Source organism: Aedes albopictus, chromosome 2 (genome assembly GCF_035046485.1).
Source record: "Aedes albopictus strain Foshan chromosome 2, AalbF5, whole genome shotgun sequence".
Classification (NCBI taxonomy): domain Eukaryota; kingdom Metazoa; phylum Arthropoda; class Insecta; order Diptera; family Culicidae; genus Aedes; species Aedes albopictus.
This window is the reverse complement of record NC_085137.1, coordinates 333,874,579-333,894,390: the sequence shown is the minus strand read 5'-3', so window position 1 is coordinate 333,894,390 and position 19,812 is coordinate 333,874,579. Positions and strand designations below refer to the sequence as shown.

General features: G+C 45.1%; 1 protein-coding gene across 1 annotated transcript; it reads left to right on the top strand.

The window, feature by feature from the left end:
- Positions 1-6,766: 6,766 nt before the first annotated feature.
- On the top strand, positions 6,767-18,233 carry LOC109398058 (uncharacterized). The gene is made up of 5 exons (XM_019670420.3): positions 6,767-7,068; positions 7,129-8,137; positions 8,214-8,333; positions 15,777-17,989; positions 18,058-18,233. The coding sequence occupies exons 1-5, from the start codon at positions 7,039-7,041 to the stop codon at positions 18,121-18,123; spliced, it is 3,438 nt and encodes a 1,145-aa protein (XP_019525965.3). The 5' UTR covers positions 6,767-7,038; the 3' UTR covers positions 18,124-18,233.
- Positions 18,234-19,812: the final 1,579 nt, after the last annotated feature.

Below are 19,812 nucleotides of genomic sequence, written 5' to 3'. Positions count from 1 at the left end.
AGGAATCCCTGAAGGACCTCCTGAAGGAATCCCTGAAGGACCTCCTGAAGGAATCCCTGAAGGACCTCCTGAAGGAATCCCTGAAGGACCTCCTGAAGGAATCCCTGAAGGACCTCCTGAAGGAATCCCTGAAGGACCTCCTGAAGGAATCCCTGAAGGACCTCCTGAAGGAATCCCTGAAGGACCTCCTGAAGGAATCCCTGAAGGACCTCCTGAAGGAATCCCTGAAGGACCTCCTGAAGGAATCCCTGAAGGACCTCCTGAAGGAATCCCTGAAGGACCTCCTGAAGGAATCCCTGAAGGACCTCCTGAAGGAATCCCTGAAGGACCTCCTGAAGGAATCCCTGAAGGACCTCCTGAAGGAATCCCTGAAGGACCTCCTGAAGGAATCCCTGAAGGACCTCCTGAAGGAATCCCTGAAGGACCTCCTGAAGGAATCCCTGAAGGACCTCCTGAAGGAATCCCTGAAGGACCTCCTGAAGAAATCCCTGAAGGATCTCCTGAAGGATTCCCTGAAGGAACTCCTGAAGGAATCCCTGAAGGAACTCCTGAAGGAATCCCTGAAGGAACTCCTGAAGGAATCCCTGAAGGAACTCCTGAAGGAATCCCTGAAGGAACTCCTGAAGGAATCCCTGAAGGAACTCCTGAAGGAATCCCTGAAGGAACTGCTGAAGGAATCCCTGAAGGAACTCCTGAAGGAATCCCTGAAGGAACTCCTGAAGGAATCCCTGAAGGAACTCCTGAAGGAATCCCTGGAGGAACTCCTGAAGGAATCCCTGAAGGAACTCCTGAAGGAATCCCTGAAGGAACTCCTGAAGGAATCCCTGAAGGAACTCCTGAAGGAATCCCTGAAGGAACTCCTGAAGGAATCCCTGAAAGATCTCCTGAAGGAATCCCTGAAGGAACTCCTGAAGGAATCCCTGAAGGAACTCCTGAAGGAATCCCTGAAGGAACTCCTGAAGGAATCCCTGGAGGAACTCCTGAAGGAATCCCTGAAGGAACTCCTGAAGGAATCCCTGAAGGAACTCCTGAAGGAATCCCTGAAGGAACTCCTGAAGGAATCCCTGAAGGAACTCCTGAAGGAATCCCTGAAAGATCTCCTGAAGGAATCCCTGAAGGAACTCCTGAAGGAATCCCTGAAGGAACTCCTGAAGGAATCCCTGAAGGAACTCCTGAAGGAATCCCTGAAGGAACTCCTGAAGGAATCCCTGAAGGAACTCCTGAAGGAATCCCTGAAGGAACTCCTGGAGGAATCCCTGAAGGAACTCCTGGAGGAATCCCTGAAGGAACTCCTGGAGGAATCCCTGAAGGAACTCCTGGAGGAATCCCTGAAGTAACTCCTGGAGGAATCCCTGATGGAACTTCTGGAGGAATCCTTGAGGAACTCCTGGAGGAATCCCTGAAGGAACTCCTGGAGGAATCCCTGATGGAACACCTGGAGAAATCCATGAAGGAACTCCTGGAGGAATACCTGAAGAAACTCCTGGAGGGATCCCTGAAGGAACTCCTGGAGGAATCCCTGAAAGAACTCCTGAAGGAATCCCTGAAGGACCTCCTGAAGGAATCCCTGAAGGACCTCCTGAAGGAATCCCTGAAGGAACTCCTGAAGAAATCCCTGAAGGAACTCCTGAAGGAATCCCTGAAGGATTTCCTGAAGGAATCCCTGAAGGAACTCCTGAAGGAATCCCTGAAGGAACTCCTGAAGGAATCCCTGAAGGACCTCCTGAAGGAATCCCTGAAGGACCTCCTGAAGGAATCCCTGAAGGACCTCCTGAAGGAATCCCTGAAGGACCTCCTGAAGGAATCCCTGAAGGACCTCCTGAAGGAATCCCTGAAGGACCTCCTGAAGGAATCCCTGAAGGACCTCCTGAAGGAATCCCTGAAGGACCTCCTGAAGGAATCCCTGAAGGACCTCCTGAAGGAATCCCTGAAGGACCTCCTGAAGGAATCCCTGAAGGACCTCCTGAAGGAATCCCTGAAGGACCTCCTGAAGGAATCCCTGAAGGACCTCCTGAAGGAATCCCTGAAGGACCTCCTGAAGGAATCCCTGAAGGACCTCCTGAAGGAATCCCTGAAGGACCTCCTGAAGGAATCCCTGAAGGACCTCCTGAAGGAATCCCTGAAGGACCTCCTGAAGGAATCCCTGAAGGACCTCCTGAAGGAATCCCTGAAGGACCTCCTGAAGGAATCCCTGAAGGACCTCCTGAAGGAATCCCTGAAGGACCTCCTGAAGAAATCCCTGAAGGATCTCCTGAAGGATTCCCTGAAGGAACTCCTGAAGGAATCCCTGAAGGAACTCCTGAAGGAATCCCTGAAGGAACTCCTGAAGGAATCCCTGAAGGAACTCCTGAAGGAATCCCTGAAGGAACTCCTGAAGGAATCCCTGAAGGAACTCCTGAAGGAATCCCTGAAGGAACTGCTGAAGGAATCCCTGAAGGAACTCCTGAAGGAATCCCTGAAGGAACTCCTGAAGGAATCCCTGAAGGAACTCCTGAAGGAATCCCTGGAGGAACTCCTGAAGGAATCCCTGAAGGAACTCCTGAAGGAATCCCTGAAGGAACTCCTGAAGGAATCCCTGAAGGAACTCCTGAAGGAATCCCTGAAGGAACTCCTGAAGGAATCCCTGAAGGAACTCCTGAAGGAATCCCTGAAAGATCTCCTGAAGGAATCCCTGAAGGAACTCCTGAAGGAATCCCTGAAGGAACTCCTGAAGGAATCCCTGAAGGAACTCCTGAAGGAATCCCTGGAGGAACTCCTGAAGGAATCCCTGAAGGAACTCCTGAAGGAATCCCTGAAGGAACTCCTGAAGGAATCCCTGAAGGAACTCCTGAAGGAATCCCTGAAGGAACTCCTGAAGGAATCCCTGAAAGATCTCCTGAAGGAATCCCTGAAGGAACTCCTGAAGGAATCCCTGAAGGAACTCCTGAAGGAATCCCTGAAGGAACTCCTGAAGGAATCCCTGAAGGAACTCCTGAAGGAATCCCTGAAGGAACTCCTGAAGGAATCCCTGAAGGAACTCCTGAAGGAATCCCTGAAGGAACTCCTGAAGGAATCCCTGAAGGAACTCCTGAAGGAATCCCTGAAGGAACTCCTGAAGGAATCCCTGAAGGAACTCCTGAAGGAATCCCTGAAGGAACTCCTGAAGGAATCCCTGAAGGAACTCCTGAAGGAATCCCTGAAGGAACTCCTGAAGGAATCCCGGAAGGAACTCCTGAAGGAATCCCTGAAGGAACTCCTGAAGGAATCCCTGAAGGAACTCCTGAAGGAATCCCTGAAGGAACTCCTGAAGGAATCCCTGAAGGAACTCCTGAAAGAATCCCTGAAGGAACTCCTGAAGGAATCCCTGAAGAAACTCCTGAAGGAACTCCTAGAGGAATCTCTGAAGGAACACCTGCAGGAATCCCTGAAGAAACTCCTGGATGAATTCCTGCAGGAACTTCTGGAGGGATCCCTGAAGGAACTCCTGGAGGAATCCCTGAAGGAACTCCTGGAGGAATCCCTGAAGGAACTCCTGGAGGAATCCCTGAAGGAACTCCTGGAGGAATCCCTGAAGCAACTCCTGGAGGAATCCCTGAAGGAACTCCTGGAGGAATCCCTGAAGGTACGCCTGGAGGAATCCCTGAAGGAACTCCTGGAGGAATCCCTGAAGGAACTCCTGAAGGAATCCCTGAAGGAACTTCTAGAGGAATCTCTGAAGGAACACCTGGAGGAATCCCTGAAAGAACTCCTGGAGGAATCCCTGAAGGAACTCCTGGAGGAAGCCCTGAAGGAACTCCTGCAGGAATCCCTGAAGGGACTCCAAGAGAAATCCCTGAAGGAACTCCTGAAGGAATCCCTGAAAGAGCTCCTGAAGGAATCCCTGAAGGACCTCCTGAAGGAATCCCTGAAGGACCTCCTGAAGGAATCCCTGAAGGACCTCCTGAAGAAATCCCTGAAGGACCTCCTGAAGAAATCCCTGAAGGAACTCCTGAAGAAATCCCTGAAGGAACTTCTAGAGGAATCTCTGAAGGAACTCCTGGAGGAATCCCTGAAGGAACTCCTGGAGGAATCCCTGAAGGAACTCCTGGAGGAATCCCTGAAGGAACTGCTGGAGGAATCCCTGAAGGAACTCCTGGAGGAATCCCTGAAGGAACTCCTGGAGGAATCCCTGAAGGAACTCCTGGAGGAATCCCTGAAGGAACTCCTGGAGGAATCCCTGAAGGAACTCCTGGAGGAATCCCTGAAGGAACTCCTGGAGGAATCCCTGAAGGAACTCCTGGAGGAATCCCTGAAGGAACTCCTGGAGGAATCCCTGAAGGAACTCCTGGAGGAATCCCTGAAGGAACTCCTGGAGGAATCCCTGAAGGAGCTCCTGGAGGAATCCCTGATGGAACTCCTGGAGGAATCCCGGATGAAACTCCTGGAGGAATCCCTGAAGGAACTCCTGGAGGAATCCCTGAAGGAACGCCTGGAGGAATCCCTGAAGGAACTCCTGGAGGAATCCCTGAAGGAACTCCTGGAGGAATCCCTGAAGGAACTCCTGGAGGAATCCCTGAAGGAACTCCTGGAGGAATCCCTGAAGGAACTCCTGGAGGAATCCCTGAAGGAACTCCTGGAGGAATCCCTGAAGGAACTCCTGGAGGAATCCCTGAAGGAACTCCTGGAGGAATCCCTGAAGGAACTCCTGGAGGAATCCCTGAAGGAACTCCTGGAGGAATCCCTGAAGGAACTCCTGGAGGAATCCCTGAAGGAACTCCTGGAGGAATCCCTGAAGGAACTCCTGGAGGAATCCCTGAAGGAACTCCTGGAGGAATCCCTGAAGGAACTCCTGGAGGAATCCCTGAAGGAACTCCTGGAGGAATCCCTGAAGGAACTCCTGGAGGAATCCCTGAAGGAACTCCTGGAGGAATCCCTGAAGGAACTCCTGGAGGAATCCCTGAAGGAATTTTGGAGGAATACCTGAAGGAACTCCTGGAGGAATACCTGAAGGAACTCCTGGAGGAATCCCTGAAGGAACTCCTGAAGGAATTCTGATGGAACTCCTGGAGCAATCCCATATGGTACTCCTGGAGAAATGCTTGATTTAACTCCTGGAGGAATCCCTGATGGAACTCCTGGAGGAATCCCTGATGAAACTCCTGAAGGAATCCCTAATGGAACTCCTGGAGGAAACCCTGATGGAACTCCTGGGGGAATCCCTGAAAGAACTCCTGAAGGAATCCCTGATGGAACGCCTGGAGGAATCCCTTATGGAGGTCTGGGAGGAATCCTTGATGGAACTCCTGAAGGAATCCCTGATGAAACTCCTGGAGGAATCCCTGCAGGAACTCCTGGAAGAATCCCTAATGGAACTCTTGGAGGAATCCCTGATGGAACTCCTGGAGAAATCCCTGAAGGAGCTCCTGGAGAAATCCCTGATGGTACTCCTGGAGAAATGCTTGATTTAACTCCTGGAGGAATCCCTGAAGGAACTCCTGGAGGAATCACTGATGAAACTCCTGAAGGAATCCCTAATGGAACTCCTGGAGGAATCCCTGAAGCAATTTCTGGAGGAATCCCTGAAGAAACTCCTGGAGGAATCCCTGAGGAAACTCCTGGAGGAATCCCTTATGGAACTCCTGGAGGAATCCCTGATGGATCTCCTGGAGGAATCCCTGATGAAACTCCTGAAGGAATCCCTGCTGGTATTCCTGGAGGAATCCCTGATAGAACTCCTGGAGAAATGCTTGATTGAACTCCTGGAGGAATCCCTGATGGAACTCCTGGAGGAATCCCTTATGGAACTCTGGGAGGAATTCTTGATGGAACTCCTGGAGGAATCCCTGATGGAACTCCTGGAGGAATTCTTGATTGAACTTCTGGAGGAATCCCTGAAGGATCTTTTGGGAGAAGCCCTGGATGAATTCCTGAAGGAACTCCTTCTGTAATCTTTACATTACTCCTGGGGGAACACCTCAAACAAATTTGGAGGAATCCCTGGAGAAACTCAATTAAGAATTCATGAAGGAACTCCTGGAAGAATACAATAAGAAACTAGATTTTGAGGAATTTTCTGAAAAATTCCCTGAGAAAACGGAAATCCTTAGAAAACTCTGAAGGAATCCATGAAGTAGCTCCTGGTAAAATATCTGAAGAAGCTCCTGCAGGTATTCTGAAGGAACTCCTTGAAAAATCCCTGATCCCTTTTCGTACGGATCCGTGAAGAACATCACTCCCGGAAATAAGTAGAATTTTAAAAATTAGTTGCTTCGTAATCCCGAATATAGTTTTTATAGTGTTAAGGCCATTAATATTATTGTATCATGTATGTTTTAAGGCAATAAATTTTCATAAGCAAATATTTTATTTATTTTTTTTATTAGAAAGCAAAAAAAAACTATAAAAAAGAAAAATAAACAAAATTAAGCCTAGTAGAGATCTGCTAGACAGCTACTCGATTTCTAGTACCCTTGTCTAGTAGATATCTATGAGATATCGACTAGAAAGCGGGCGAAATTGTTTTCGCCCGATTTGAGGTAGACAAAAATGTTGCACTGGAGGAAGATTTCTATGCGACTGGTAGTAGATATCCGCTTAAATGTCTACTAGATATTTTATTTTGTCTAGTAGATACCTACTAGATTTCTAGTTGGAATTTTCGAGCGGGAACCCAATTCAATTTTTGCCATGATTTAGACCAGATACTCCTTTGTTGATTCGGCGAGTCCAACCTAAACGCGCGCCTTTTAGCCCGCCTTCGTTTGACGTTTTCGTTTCCAAAACACAAACACACGCAACGACGCCGCGGAGCTGCAGCAGACAGACGGCGGATGGAAATTCAAAATCAGCAACACGAGCAACATCATCAGTGTCTCCAAACGGTCGCCATCGCATTATAAATTTATTTTCAGCGTATAAAAGTGTTATTTTTATTTGTTTCGGCTGTGCTCGTTGATTTTGTTATAAATAATAAGATTGTGCTTGTAAGAACCCTCAACAGTAAGTATTTCAGTGTCAAGTGCCGGTGCTGCTCAGTTTCATCTTCAACGACAAAGTCCGTTGAGCGATTCGCTCTCGACAATGGATTCCAGGGCGTCCGATGTTTTGAAGGTAAATCATGCAATTATTTTGTGGCCAAGGTTTATAATTGAATTATAAAAACACTCCTAGAAACAAAGATACCTTGCCGCTCAAACGCTCCAAAGAGCTGACGACATGCGGGAGCGCAGCCCGTTGAACGGGAAAACAACCACTAAGAACAGTCGGCTTTTGCTTTCACCGCCCACGCAGGATTGGGATGACACCCGGAGTGAGAATGGGTCGATGCTTCTTCAGCCAAGGCAATACAGAGCCGTAAATATCACCGAACTAGAGGAGGACAAAACCATCCACTTGCAGGCCACTCCCCAGAAGGTATCCTTTGAACCGAAGGAAATTGCCGCCCGTTCGACTATGGAGAAGTTCTCCTCGGAACAATCCCGGAGAAAGCTGGCAATGGAACAGATGGCTCCGGATATACACGCCATCTTGAACGAGAGCATTGCTCCGGAGGTTAGAGAGTTGAGTGGCATGTACAGTGGGAGGATGTCCACGGATTCGGCCGCCGATCTGCTCCGAAGGGATGATCGACCGGACGTGAGTCTTCCGCGGACGGCAGACATGAGTCGCATCTCGGCGATGCGGGAATCTATTACGTCAAACGCCTCTAAAGGTGGCGCTGGAGGAGATTTTTGGGATTTGCCTGCGAGTGGGGCAGCGGGGGCGGCGGCGCCGTTCGCCAGTAGCTGGATGCAGAAGGAGTTGACCCAGCTGGAGGACATCAGTTTCCATCCGGCGGAGAGTCAGCAATCGCGCCTGTTGGCCGATGAGCTGGCTTGGGAGCAAGAGAATGCTATTATGCCACAAATCAATGCACAAAAACCGACCACGAAAGGTCAATCGCCAATGGAACGTTTGAAGATTCCACGGAATTTGAAAAACCATGTAGATTTTTCCTGTTTTTCGGGATATTTGGCGCAGGAGGAGGCTGAGCCTATGCAGGCCACCCGGATCGAGGATAGCAGTTACTGCTCGGTAGGGGAGTACTTTAACAAAATGTCGGACGATTTGAAGGGCATGATCTCGGAGAGTAGTCCCCCGAGGAGAACCCCACTTCCGCTGGTAGATGTTAGTAATATTGGTGAGCTTTGAAGAGAAAAGAGTGGAGATTGTTTAATGATTGATTTAATTTGTACATTTTTTTTTTTTAATTATAGAAGCAACGGATGAATCCAGCGGGAAGACGCCAGTTAAACCAAGAGCACACGCTGATTCGCTATCGGACGCCACTGACAAGGAAAATTCACTCAGCGTTTCCAAAATTATGAAAGCCATAGGTATGTAAGACATTAGAATAAGAAACCTGGTTGGTATTTTTACTCTTCTCTTAAGATAGATAGGTACTTAAAGTGTTAAACTTTTAAGCTTTCCAAATGTTTCATTTTCACACTCATTTATTATAAGTGCCGCTCTTGGTTTGTTAATTTGGTCACCTTATTTTTTTTTTGTTTGCTCGTATTGCTTTTATATTAATCGCTTAGGCCATTCACTGGAAATCAAATGTTCCCACGGTGTGTCTAAAACAGTTATTAACAAAATAAAATACCCATCTAAGCGATACTCACCATTCGAAAGATATCCAAGTATCATCTCTGAAATTTTGGAAATGTTTCATCGAGGGAATTGATAGTGATTTGAAATTTTAGGGCGATTTTCAATTAAATTCTCCTTGAACTATTAATATTCAATTGTGGTTGTATAACGATCTTGGCCATCGACCTGTCCCTCATAAACTTGGAATTCAACATTCGAAACGTATGGTATACGAATATCCATACTGAAAATTAGAGAACAGTTTATCTACGAAATCAAAAGTTATCGTGAATTGAGTAATTCAAATCCATAGATTTTCACAGTATTTATGGTAAACTAGCTGTCCCGGCAAACTTTGTCTTGCCAAGACGTGGTGGTTTGACAACTGTTGTGGTTATTGTTGCACCGCACTCTAGATTGGTTTCATGTCGATCGTGTTGATTTCCTTCCCAGCTCATGGAAAATCAGTTCTTTATCAATTTTGTTACATTTATAGTTGATATTCGTAACTTTTTGTACATATAAACACAGCCACCATGAATACGAACCGAACTGTGCAAGAGTCATGTTGATCGGTTCATCCGTTCTTGAGTTTTGTTGCCTCAAAGGAACTTCAAACTCATTTTTATATATATAGATAGATAAACGGTTACCATTTACTGCAAATAACCAGAATCAGTTCAAATGCCCGCTATTGTAGTCAATCACAGCATTCAATAGTTGGATGAAATAGGATTTCGATGTCTTGGACGTACAATATCTCCCCCATGTTTCGGCAAATTCGCTGGGAACCCTCTCAGTAGCTTGCTCTCTAAACACACCAAGAGATTTCTCAGTGTATTCTCAGAACCAGGCTTGTAAACATTCGACACTTTTCACTACCTTCGTTTCGTTGCCGCGGTCGGGTGTCAGCTTGCTTTGTTTCATTCGAGCGCGAGCGCTACCTTACACACAACACGAGCGGCAGAACGAAGATCAATAAACAAAAAAGTGGATCAAATCAACGTCGTCTGACACGATGACATTTGTCTAATTCCAGCTGTTCGCAAGATTTTAGCTAATTTTGATAGAGATTGGTTTAATATTAGTTTATTCGTGTGTGATAAATCGATTACGACACATACATTTATCCAAAACAGCTCTCTTTATGGGAAAGATAGGAATAACAAAAACCGAACCATCTCCCGAAGACGCAATCGTGGTCAAGCGCATTCATTCGACATTTTTGTTCCGTACAGTAGTTTGATTGCTTGTGTTGCGAATGTTGGAGACATAGGCAGCCGAATATTGTCGAAAAGGTGCCAAAGACTGTGATCGCTAACAAGACTGCTCAGAACTGCTTAACGTGGAACCGGTAAATATGAAACTTTTAGGAAATTGATACAAACTTTGCAATCAACGTGGTATATGAATGATCAAAGGATGTGTACCGGATCTGTAACAAAGCTTACCAGAAATTGAGAAGGGAAAGCAGCATTTTTTGTAATGTGTAGAAGTGAGTCAGCAATTAAAACAAATTGTTGGGCGATTTTTATTAGCCTCACGGCATGGTGAAGTAGCGTTGTCATCATTCTTGCACGCGAAAATGTCTAAGTTTGTAAGCTCGAGCGATTTTACGGCTGTCAGACGAATATGTATTTTATTCTTCGATCGATAAATATATTTGCACGATTTGTGAGCGACAGACAAAAACTGTGACCGTCCGTAACAAGTCCTTATTTGTTACTAAACTTATAACGAATAGAATGATAGCAACAAACCAGCTAAATTTTACCTACGAGTATGATTAAATTTCTCATCCAATCATCGAAATCCCGTGTAGACAACTCAGAGAGTCTAGCAAAATCCAGAGAAATTATGCTACACGAGGGGCACTTCGAAGGAGTGCAATTAGCTTTTGATACGGCGTAGTCTTAACAACCTCTATATTGCACGAAGCCGAAGTATCTGTACGCTTCTACTTCAATAATACGCCGAATCTGGCATCCATTACTTGAACCCGGAGAAGATGGACTGACCGACATTTGTCAATTCCAAACTTCATTCGGATGTCGTTGCTGAACACCATGCAGCAGTCTCTGTCCTGGTTCCTCAAACAGCTTCAGGTCGTCCATTAAAAAGGTGTTGATTATTCTTGTGCTCCTTGTCCTAATTTTCAGTTGGGAGCAATTGGTTGAGCGCTCTGCAGAACCTCAGACACGATACGGGTCCTGGTGCATCCTAATTTCAGGTATATCGGGTAGCCTTACATATGTCCTGATCAGTTACTACGACCACGGTCATGTCTCCAACTTCATAACACTGTCACTGTTCTTCTGCCAACCACATCTCGTCGTCGCCGTGCTGCACATGAATAGAGTTAATAAATTATAGAGGACGAATTACGCTGTTGTTCCCTTTGTTCTCGATCGCAAACATCTCGGGTATCTATCTGTCAAACGGCATACTTTTTCGCTTTGACACTTATATCCCTCCCTATCTTCGCCAGCAAGAGATGTTGCGGCGGCGACGCCAGCGACATTCTCCCTCTATAGTTTATTACCTCTATTTGCACATGCCTCTCCCTCAGTTTGACCCAGAACCGTGTGACTTCGCCAATCTCCGGAAGGTATTTTCCAAAATCAGGCTTGTCGTTTCGGTTGCAGTTGTAGAACTCCTTTTCGTTAATGTTGAACATCCAATTTTGTTCCTTACGCTTTGAACGTTCTCCATAACACCGCAATCGGTTCACAAAAGCACCCAACCGCTGTACATGGATGTCGAGGATCTCAGTTAGGGAGCGTCCATAAATTACGTCACGTAAAAATAGCTCATTTTCAGACCCCCCCCCCACTCTCCTGTATGACATATTTTTTGTATGATACCTCTCAAATTTGTGTATGGGTTGTCACGCTTTACTGATCCCCTCCCCCTAAAAGCGTGACGTAATTTCTGGACGTCCCCTTAATATTGACTTCTATGAGATCTCGGAGTTCTGCAGGCTTCACAATTTCAGTCAAAACGAATTAGCTTACCGTGGGCTGCCATAATTTCGCGCGGGTCCAAATTTCGCTCACCGATAATATTTAGTGATCATAATCATAAAACTAATTGTGCAATTGTCCAAATTACACTTTTGCTACGCTATCTAAAGTGAAATTAGGACAATTCAACAATTACTTCTATGATTATGATCTCTAAAAATGATCATTGAGCGAAATTTGGACCCGCGCGAAATTAGGGCACCCCACGGTACTGCTTATACTGCGTTAATCGATCTATCTTGGTTCGCAATGTATCGATCCGGTTCTCCAAACCGCGTACCCACGTGGGTTTCTGTGTGCTGGGGCGTGTGTGACCTTCATCGTCTCCTTGCGGTCGCGTCCGCAATCCCAGAGTCTTGACATCAACCATCGTTGCTTCATACACAGTAAGTAAACTGTAGATGTAGATCCTTGAGGTTCTGTACGGCATTCAAGTACTGTGACACAATACCCTGAGTTAGGATGCTTATTGGTCTTGTTAATCAATAGAAATTCCGAAGCTTTGGTTTCGGTTCCAAGACATAGGGTTTGTTCCCATCTCGTGGCTGCTGTCGGTCGGTGCATATCCGCTGTTGATACTGGAGCAGTGGGTGCAGTTGAATCATGGCTCGCATTTGTGTTAACATAACTCCTTCTCGACGTATCGTATTGGGATGTGTGACAGAGCAAATAAAGACACAACCGATCAGGTAGAGAGAACGAATTCAACTGTATATTTGTTCATGGCAAATACACAAAGGGAAATACAGTGTATCAAACAATTGTCCGTACAGTAATTATTTGGTGAAAATAATTTTTCATTTAAATGTTTATAACTTTTTTATACGTCAATCAAAAACGCTGAAATTTTGACAAATTATAACCCATATATTAAAGCTCCATTGGTAAAATTTTGAGCGAGATCGAATAAGTTTTCTGAAAATTATAGAACTTTCAGTAAAATTTATAAGATTTTTGAACACATTTATAAAACATTATATCTCAATATGTACTTGATGAAACTTTTTCATTTTTTTTGTGTTACAGCTTATACCTAAGGCTTCCATATGCAGCTTCGTTTGAGGTATTATATTCACTACGAAAAATATGAAAAATCTGTATATGTTCAGAGTGTCATTTGGAAATTTATCATATTTTGATCAATAAAAGTGCCAAGTGTTTTCAACTTTTTTAAACTCTCTTAATGTAATGCTTCTATACAGGACCTACTAAACTACATATTAAGAGTAGGTCCTAGGGATTTTTCGTTCAGTCAATGCACTTTTATTGGTGGAAAACGTTTGGCAGATTATATGTGCAAAATATAGTAAATTTTTAAACATCGTCAGCTATATAAGCACATTTTTCATATTTTTTGTTGTGAATATAAAACCTTAAACATAGCTGCATGTGAAAGCCTTAGGTATAAGATGTAACACATAAAAAAAATGGAAAAATTTCATCGAGTACATATTGAGATATAATGTTTTAAAAATGTGTTCAAAAATCTTATAAGTTTTACTAAAAGTTCTATAACTTTCAGAAAACTTATTCGATCTCGCTCAAAATTTTACCAATGGAGCTTTAACATTTGGGTCATGATTGGTCAAAATTTCAGCATTTTTGATTGACGCATAAAAAAGTTATAAACATTTGAAAGAAAAATTATTTTGACAAAAAATTTGCTATACGGACAATTGTTTGATACACTGTAGAAAAAAGGCGCGTCATGTCAAGTCTCCACTCGCTTCTACACATGGCAGGGTTGCCATGCCTTCACTCATCTTCATCACGTGCTGATCTAAGGCCAATCCTGTCTCGCAACGTCTCCAACTTGGCACGGCTCAACGGCTTGGTTAAAATATCGGCAAACATGTCTTCGGACGGGCAATACACTGAAATAAATTTTGTTGTTGTTTTTTCACCGAATTCATGGTAAAATTAAGAACTGTACCAACAATTTTCAACCGAATGCAAAATTCTGTTAATTGTACTGAAACATTGTCAATATTACCATGCGTACCATTGACTAAAAACATTCTTGATGTTACTATTTTGACATTGTATTTTTGACCATGTTTATCTAAGACGCGCAACATTCAAGTCTACATGGTCGAAATTACAATGCCCAAATAGTAGAACCAAGAATGTTTTTAGTCAACAGTAATACACGCATGGTAATATTGACAATGTTTCAGTACAATTAACAGAATTTTGCATTCGGTTGAAAATTGGTACAGTTCTTAATTCTACCATGGATTCGGTGGAAACGACAACAAAATTTATTTCAGTGTAGATCACGTCGATTTTTTTGCGCCTTGGTTTGCGCTCATGAAGGTCCTTAGGTCCGCTTACCGTTGGTTTGACTGAGCTTCTTAATGCAACTATGATTATATTCAAAGATGCATATGGGCTTCTTCACTGGTTCGCCGAAATCTCACATCAGTTTTTTTTAACCACGTCAGTTCTTGACAGCTTTTTGAGAGTGAAATATATTCCGCCTCTTTTGAAGACAGCGATACACATGGATGTTTCCTTGCGCACCAAGAAATTATTCCGCCATCAAGGCAAAATAGAAATCATCCAGAGTTTGATTTTCAGTCCTCCGGAACCGCCGCCCAGTTGAAGCTGCAGACCACTTGTAGCTTTCAAATAACGTAATGTCCTCTTTTCCGTCCAATCTGTAACTGTCGGGTTACTGACTCGGCGTCCAAGAATCGAAGCACTAATACCAATTGCCCGGACGAGTATGAACGGATGCATAAAGCAGACCACCAACAAGGCTCTGGTATTTGTCGTTATTAGAAAGCCTTTCTGCCTCCTCCTTCTGCTGAATGTACACCGGGTTCATCGGAATACGGGAACCTTTTGCTTTTTTCCATTTCGAAACTGGCAACCATTCGGTTAATTTAGGTCTGCTGGTTCAAACAGTAACCTGTTTCCGTTTTGGTAACCTGGTATCTGTTTAACATCTCCTAGCGCGGCTTTTTGAACCGTGCTGTTTAGTGTCTCTAGAATATCGTCATACTCTTCTAAGGAACTCGTGTAGACCAACATATCATCGACGTATAACAAAATGTACGCCACATTTTTGCCACGCCGACAAACATATAGGCACGGATCCGCATCAGCAGGCTTGAATCCCATCTGTAGTAGGGTGTCGTCCAACTTGGCGTATCGTCGTTTGTCGGCATACAACTTCTTTATTGCATCCTTGTCCTTTGTTTCTTCATCTCTTTTCCAGTATGGATCAGTCCTTAGTGAAGACAGCAGATCCTTTACAGGTCATCCAGTAAGCAGCTCACCGGAGACTCCCCGGTGACAGAATGTGGGCTGGTGTTGTAAGAATCCGCCTTTCTCCAGTCCTCTTTCTATGACCTCGCAATGTGTAATGCTCGGAGTATCCCCTACTTTGGACGTTCGACTAACCCATTCATTCAAACTCTTCGCTGGCAATGGAAGGTGCATTATCCATTCGAATCGTTTCAGAATAAGTGTGTTCTTTGAACACTCTCTCTAGTGCCTCGATTGTCTGGTGTACATTTGTTGTCTTCATTTCAATTACAAACAAAAATCGGCTATAGTAATCAACTATAGCCTGTGGAGCGGATCTGGTTGGATGGTTAGAACACTTGACTATCACGCCGAGGACCTGGGATCGAATCCCACTCCCGACAAACTCACAAAATGTGAGTTCTTCCTTCGGAAGGAAAGTAAAGCGTGGGTCCCGAGATGAACTAGCCCAGGGCTAAAAATCTCGTTAATACAGATAAAAAAAACTATAGCCAAAAACGTCGCACACTTCTTTGCAGAAAAAAAAATCTAATGCCACGCACGATCAGGCGTTTCTTTACGTATCATCGGTTTAGGATTTCCTTGTTGACTTACTGATGCACTTTGCACATCGTGCACACTCTCGCACACGATTTTCCACGAAACGATTCATATACGGCCACCCTACCTTCTCACGAAGGTTTTTTTATCGAAACAACTCCAGTATAGCACCTATGAATGAATGAAAAAATGCCTAATGATAGATAAATTTTAAATTTTATTCTGTGTGAAACATTTCTCAGTGACACCGACAGACAGACAACACTGACATTTTATTATAATAATATATAATTATACCTACACATTCCTACTATTTTTTTTATATAAAGAAATATTTTTTTGCGTTCTTAGGTGCAATTCATCTCGAGGACTCACCATCGGATTTTATCAACAAAATCCAACATCTGCGAAAAGGAAAATCCGGTCGCCCAAGCATGCCATCCACCCCAAAACCAAAATCTCCGGCAGCAGCTGCGGTGCACAAAACCGCCTCTTTGAAGACAGATCTGGCTTCGGTTGTCCAAACACCATCCTTCGTTCGCGATCTACAACAGGCAAAACAACGCCCGCCGAAGTGTGGCAATCTATCCGATACGGCTAGCTTTACGGAGTCTCTCTTGGAGTCGTCGGCATTTGTTCCGATAGATCCTCGAGTGATCACGTCCAGTCCGAAGGAGGTATCTGCACCGTCTTCGGTGGCGAAATCCGATCGGAGCGATGCGTCCACGGCCAAGAAACCTTTCCTGAACACCTACCGGGTATCAACGGCAACGAAGCTGTCCCCGAATCAGCTGGAGCTGCCACCGATACCGATGATTCGGGAGGCTCCCAAGTGCCAGAAGCAAATTCTGACGGATGGCCCTCCGGTGAAACCCAACCGGAAGAGAAGATCCAGCTCGGCCACCCGTCAGGAACTTTTGGATGCCGAAGAGAAACGGTTAGAAGTTGCAAGGGCTCATCAGAAACGATCACGATCTCCGGCAAACGGCGCAGAACTGAAGGCAGTGGCCAGTCATTTGACGGTATATAATGAAACACCGAAAAGTACCATTCCATCGCAGCGAGCGGTAGCGCAGCAGCCAAAGCAGCAGGCCAATCGATCGTTTCTTTCGCCGGAACCGAGAAACCGAGATATTTACGTGAACGATAGGTCTCCGTTTACTTCGCCCAAATCGGTTGGTTCGACTGATATGGGGGAAATTGATCGAGCAGCCTATTCGGAGCCGTCTAAGTCACCAAGGAGGTACAACATGCTGGGGTCTGCTCGGTCCGCTTCGCAGTGTTCGGTTACTGGTAGCGAATTCAGTCACAAGGATGGAGTTCTGCCTTTAAAGTCAACCCATTCGGAGCTGTCTTGGCCAAGCACAAAACTTCGGAAAAGTGAAAAGAAGTCAATACAAATAAAAAACATGTCCAATAAGAAGCTGATCATTAAATCCTCCATTACTGGTCCTGGTTTTCAGCTGTGTGGGACGGAACAAGTGTTAACCCTGCACAGCCAGGAATGTCGCACGGTAACAATAGACTTCTGTCCTACCGTGATCGGTCCTGCCGTTGGACTTCTCAGCTTCCTTCCTCCACATGACAACTACGTTCACCGTTCGGTTTCGCTCTTTGGTTACGGTGGCGAAGCGTCCATCCGGGCAGAAGGAATTCAAAAAGGCCCCACCGGTCCTTATTTGGAACTCGGGCAAGCCCGTAATCTCGGACGGCCTCTGGAAAAATCATTCACGCTGTATAATAAAGGAAGTCTTCCGGCATTCGCACGTATTGGAATCGACATGAAAAAAGTTGATCAGACATTCCTCGCCAGCGCCGTAATCGTACAGCCCCAGAAGGTCATTATCCCCCCGAATACTTACGTACACATCAACGTCAGCTTCAAGCCCCGTCGCCAGGAAATAGCCAAAATCCTCCAGAAGCACGTGGACGTTCTTTCAATCACTAACCTCCACATCATCTGGGGCGACGAACCTACACGGCATCGCCTCCGACGCATCATCAGCCTCATCAAGCGGAATGAGCTCCAAGAGGAAAACCTCTCACCATTAGCTTCTGTCTGCGAATTCATCCCCAACGAACGCGAATTCGACGAACTAGACTGCTTCACCGAAAACCTCTTTCAAACCGTCCACGAGTTGTTCCTCACCTTCCGTGAGTACGAGCTGGTCTTGACGATCGATCGTGCCCTGGACGAAACCATGATCGACTTCACGCTCACCGAGGACAGCAGCGCCCTCTTCAAAACCATGTACATCTCAGACGGCGGTTCTCCTCGACTTCCGGAAGACATCTCCCCTGCTGCACTGCAATCAGCCAAACGGCAAAGCGGCGAATCGTGGAGCGTACGGCCAACATCCCTCGAGTTTTCCCATACGGAACGCACCAAACAGTTTGTGATCAAGAGCAATTTCTACACGATGCAGTTCTTTGACCTGAACTCCAACTTCCGACCGCTGTTCAAGTTTTCGCCGGGAGAGGGCCAGATACGACCCGGACAGGAAGTGATCGTGAACGTGGATTTCCTGATGGGGCCACAGCCACAGCAACCGGTTTTTATTGTGGTAAGTAGCTTATTCCTGCCTTTGTACTAGCTTTGAAACATTGTTTTTATTGCTCTGCTCGTTCGCAGGTCTACATCGAGAACGAAAAGATCACCATCCCGGTGCACATCCGCAACCGAGTTCAACAGAACTGACGCTTTTGTTGACTAATTGAGACATGAAAGGCTGCTACATACTAAGACAAATTATACTATAACAATCTAACAATCTAATAGAATTAAAGTTTTTTTTTGTTATTATCTAATTTATTCGTGTTTGCCTTTTGCTTGCACATTGATGTAACCCAGTGCACTAATCGAGGTTCGCTTTTACTCTATCCTCACTTTCTATTTGGAATAAAATGTATATTGAAAAAGAATATAATTGGTTTTGCTTTACATGGGTGAGAAATAGTTACTAACTACCGTCAGTGGGGGAGTCATTGGGCCAAAATTGCATATTCCATCCCTTTGTAGGTCGTTACAGCTATATTTTAGCCATACAAGCTTTCTTGATTCTGAACTCAATATGCGGTGTCCTGGAAAGCTTGGAATCAAAAATGACTCCAACTTACTTTACCTGTTCAGTCACATTGATTTCAAAATTCAAAATTTGGATTCGCAGAACAGCCCTTTTTCTTTTCCTTCTCTAAGCAACAGACACAGAGCGACAGGCTCAGGTTGTGCGGGGGTGGGGGAGCGCCTCCAACAGGCAATACTTCATCCCGTATCCGCGTAAGCCCTATATCTCTTCGGAAGCACTAAGAAGACATTGCTTCGGAGAGGGGCTACGCAACTAAACATCGCACCTTCGAGATTAGTTGCGTAGCCTTGCAGCAACGAACATCATGACTAGGGATAATGGAAATTAGGCTATGGCCGCGATACTTGAGAAATTCCGCGAAGAGCTGCGAAATTTGGCAATCTTGTTTAAATACCCTACAGTTTTCCATCAATTACAAATATTTATTTAGGCATAAATTGTCTGAAAACTTTTGGCAATGTTAAGTTTTATGAGTTTATTGCATTTTAAAGGTTTGCTTGTTCTATACTTTACCAAAATTGTTACTTTTTCGGTGAGTTTATTATTACACTTCACAAAACACAGTTAATTGTGGTTAATTATTCATATGACATGCAAATTTGAAGTATTCTTCAACAATCCACATTAATAGTCCGCGAAATTTAAGAAATATTGCCGCGAATTTCCATTGTCTCTGATCATGACACAACGAACTTTTAGGACTCCAAGGTAATGTTCTGGCGCATTGCACGCTTCCCGGGTGGCTCTACCACTCCTTTTGTCTTCGAAAGGCGTACAGAGTCGAATTGTGGATATCGCGTGCAGAACGATTTGACCTTCCGGCAAATAAGGCCCTATCAGCTATCATATAGAAGGACTAGCCGACATGGGGTCTCCGCCTGCCGCGGACCTTGCCGGGGAGCCTTTTTTATCAACGAGTTAGGGTCCAACCCAGTAGACCGGCGCTACCAGGATGTTCTCCGAACGGCCATCTGTTCGATATGAGGGCCGAGTTGGACAGCATGGCAGCGGTATGACCTGCGTAGCTGCCCTCAAACCCTTGACCCATTTCTTGATGAGCGCCTGAACTAGCCACTTCTCGAGCCCATGCACCAGCTCCTCTATAGCTTCGGTACGATTTATGCTTAGCAGATCTGAATATTTCAGGAGCCTCTGCAATAGCAACGCACGCTGCCTACCTACTTATTGTTACAAAATGTAACGTCGATAATCGACTCCTTTCCGTTCTGGCTAATAATACTTTAACCTGTTAACGCCCAAAGTGTCTCACAATTTAAATCTTCAAATAAATTTGTTATCAA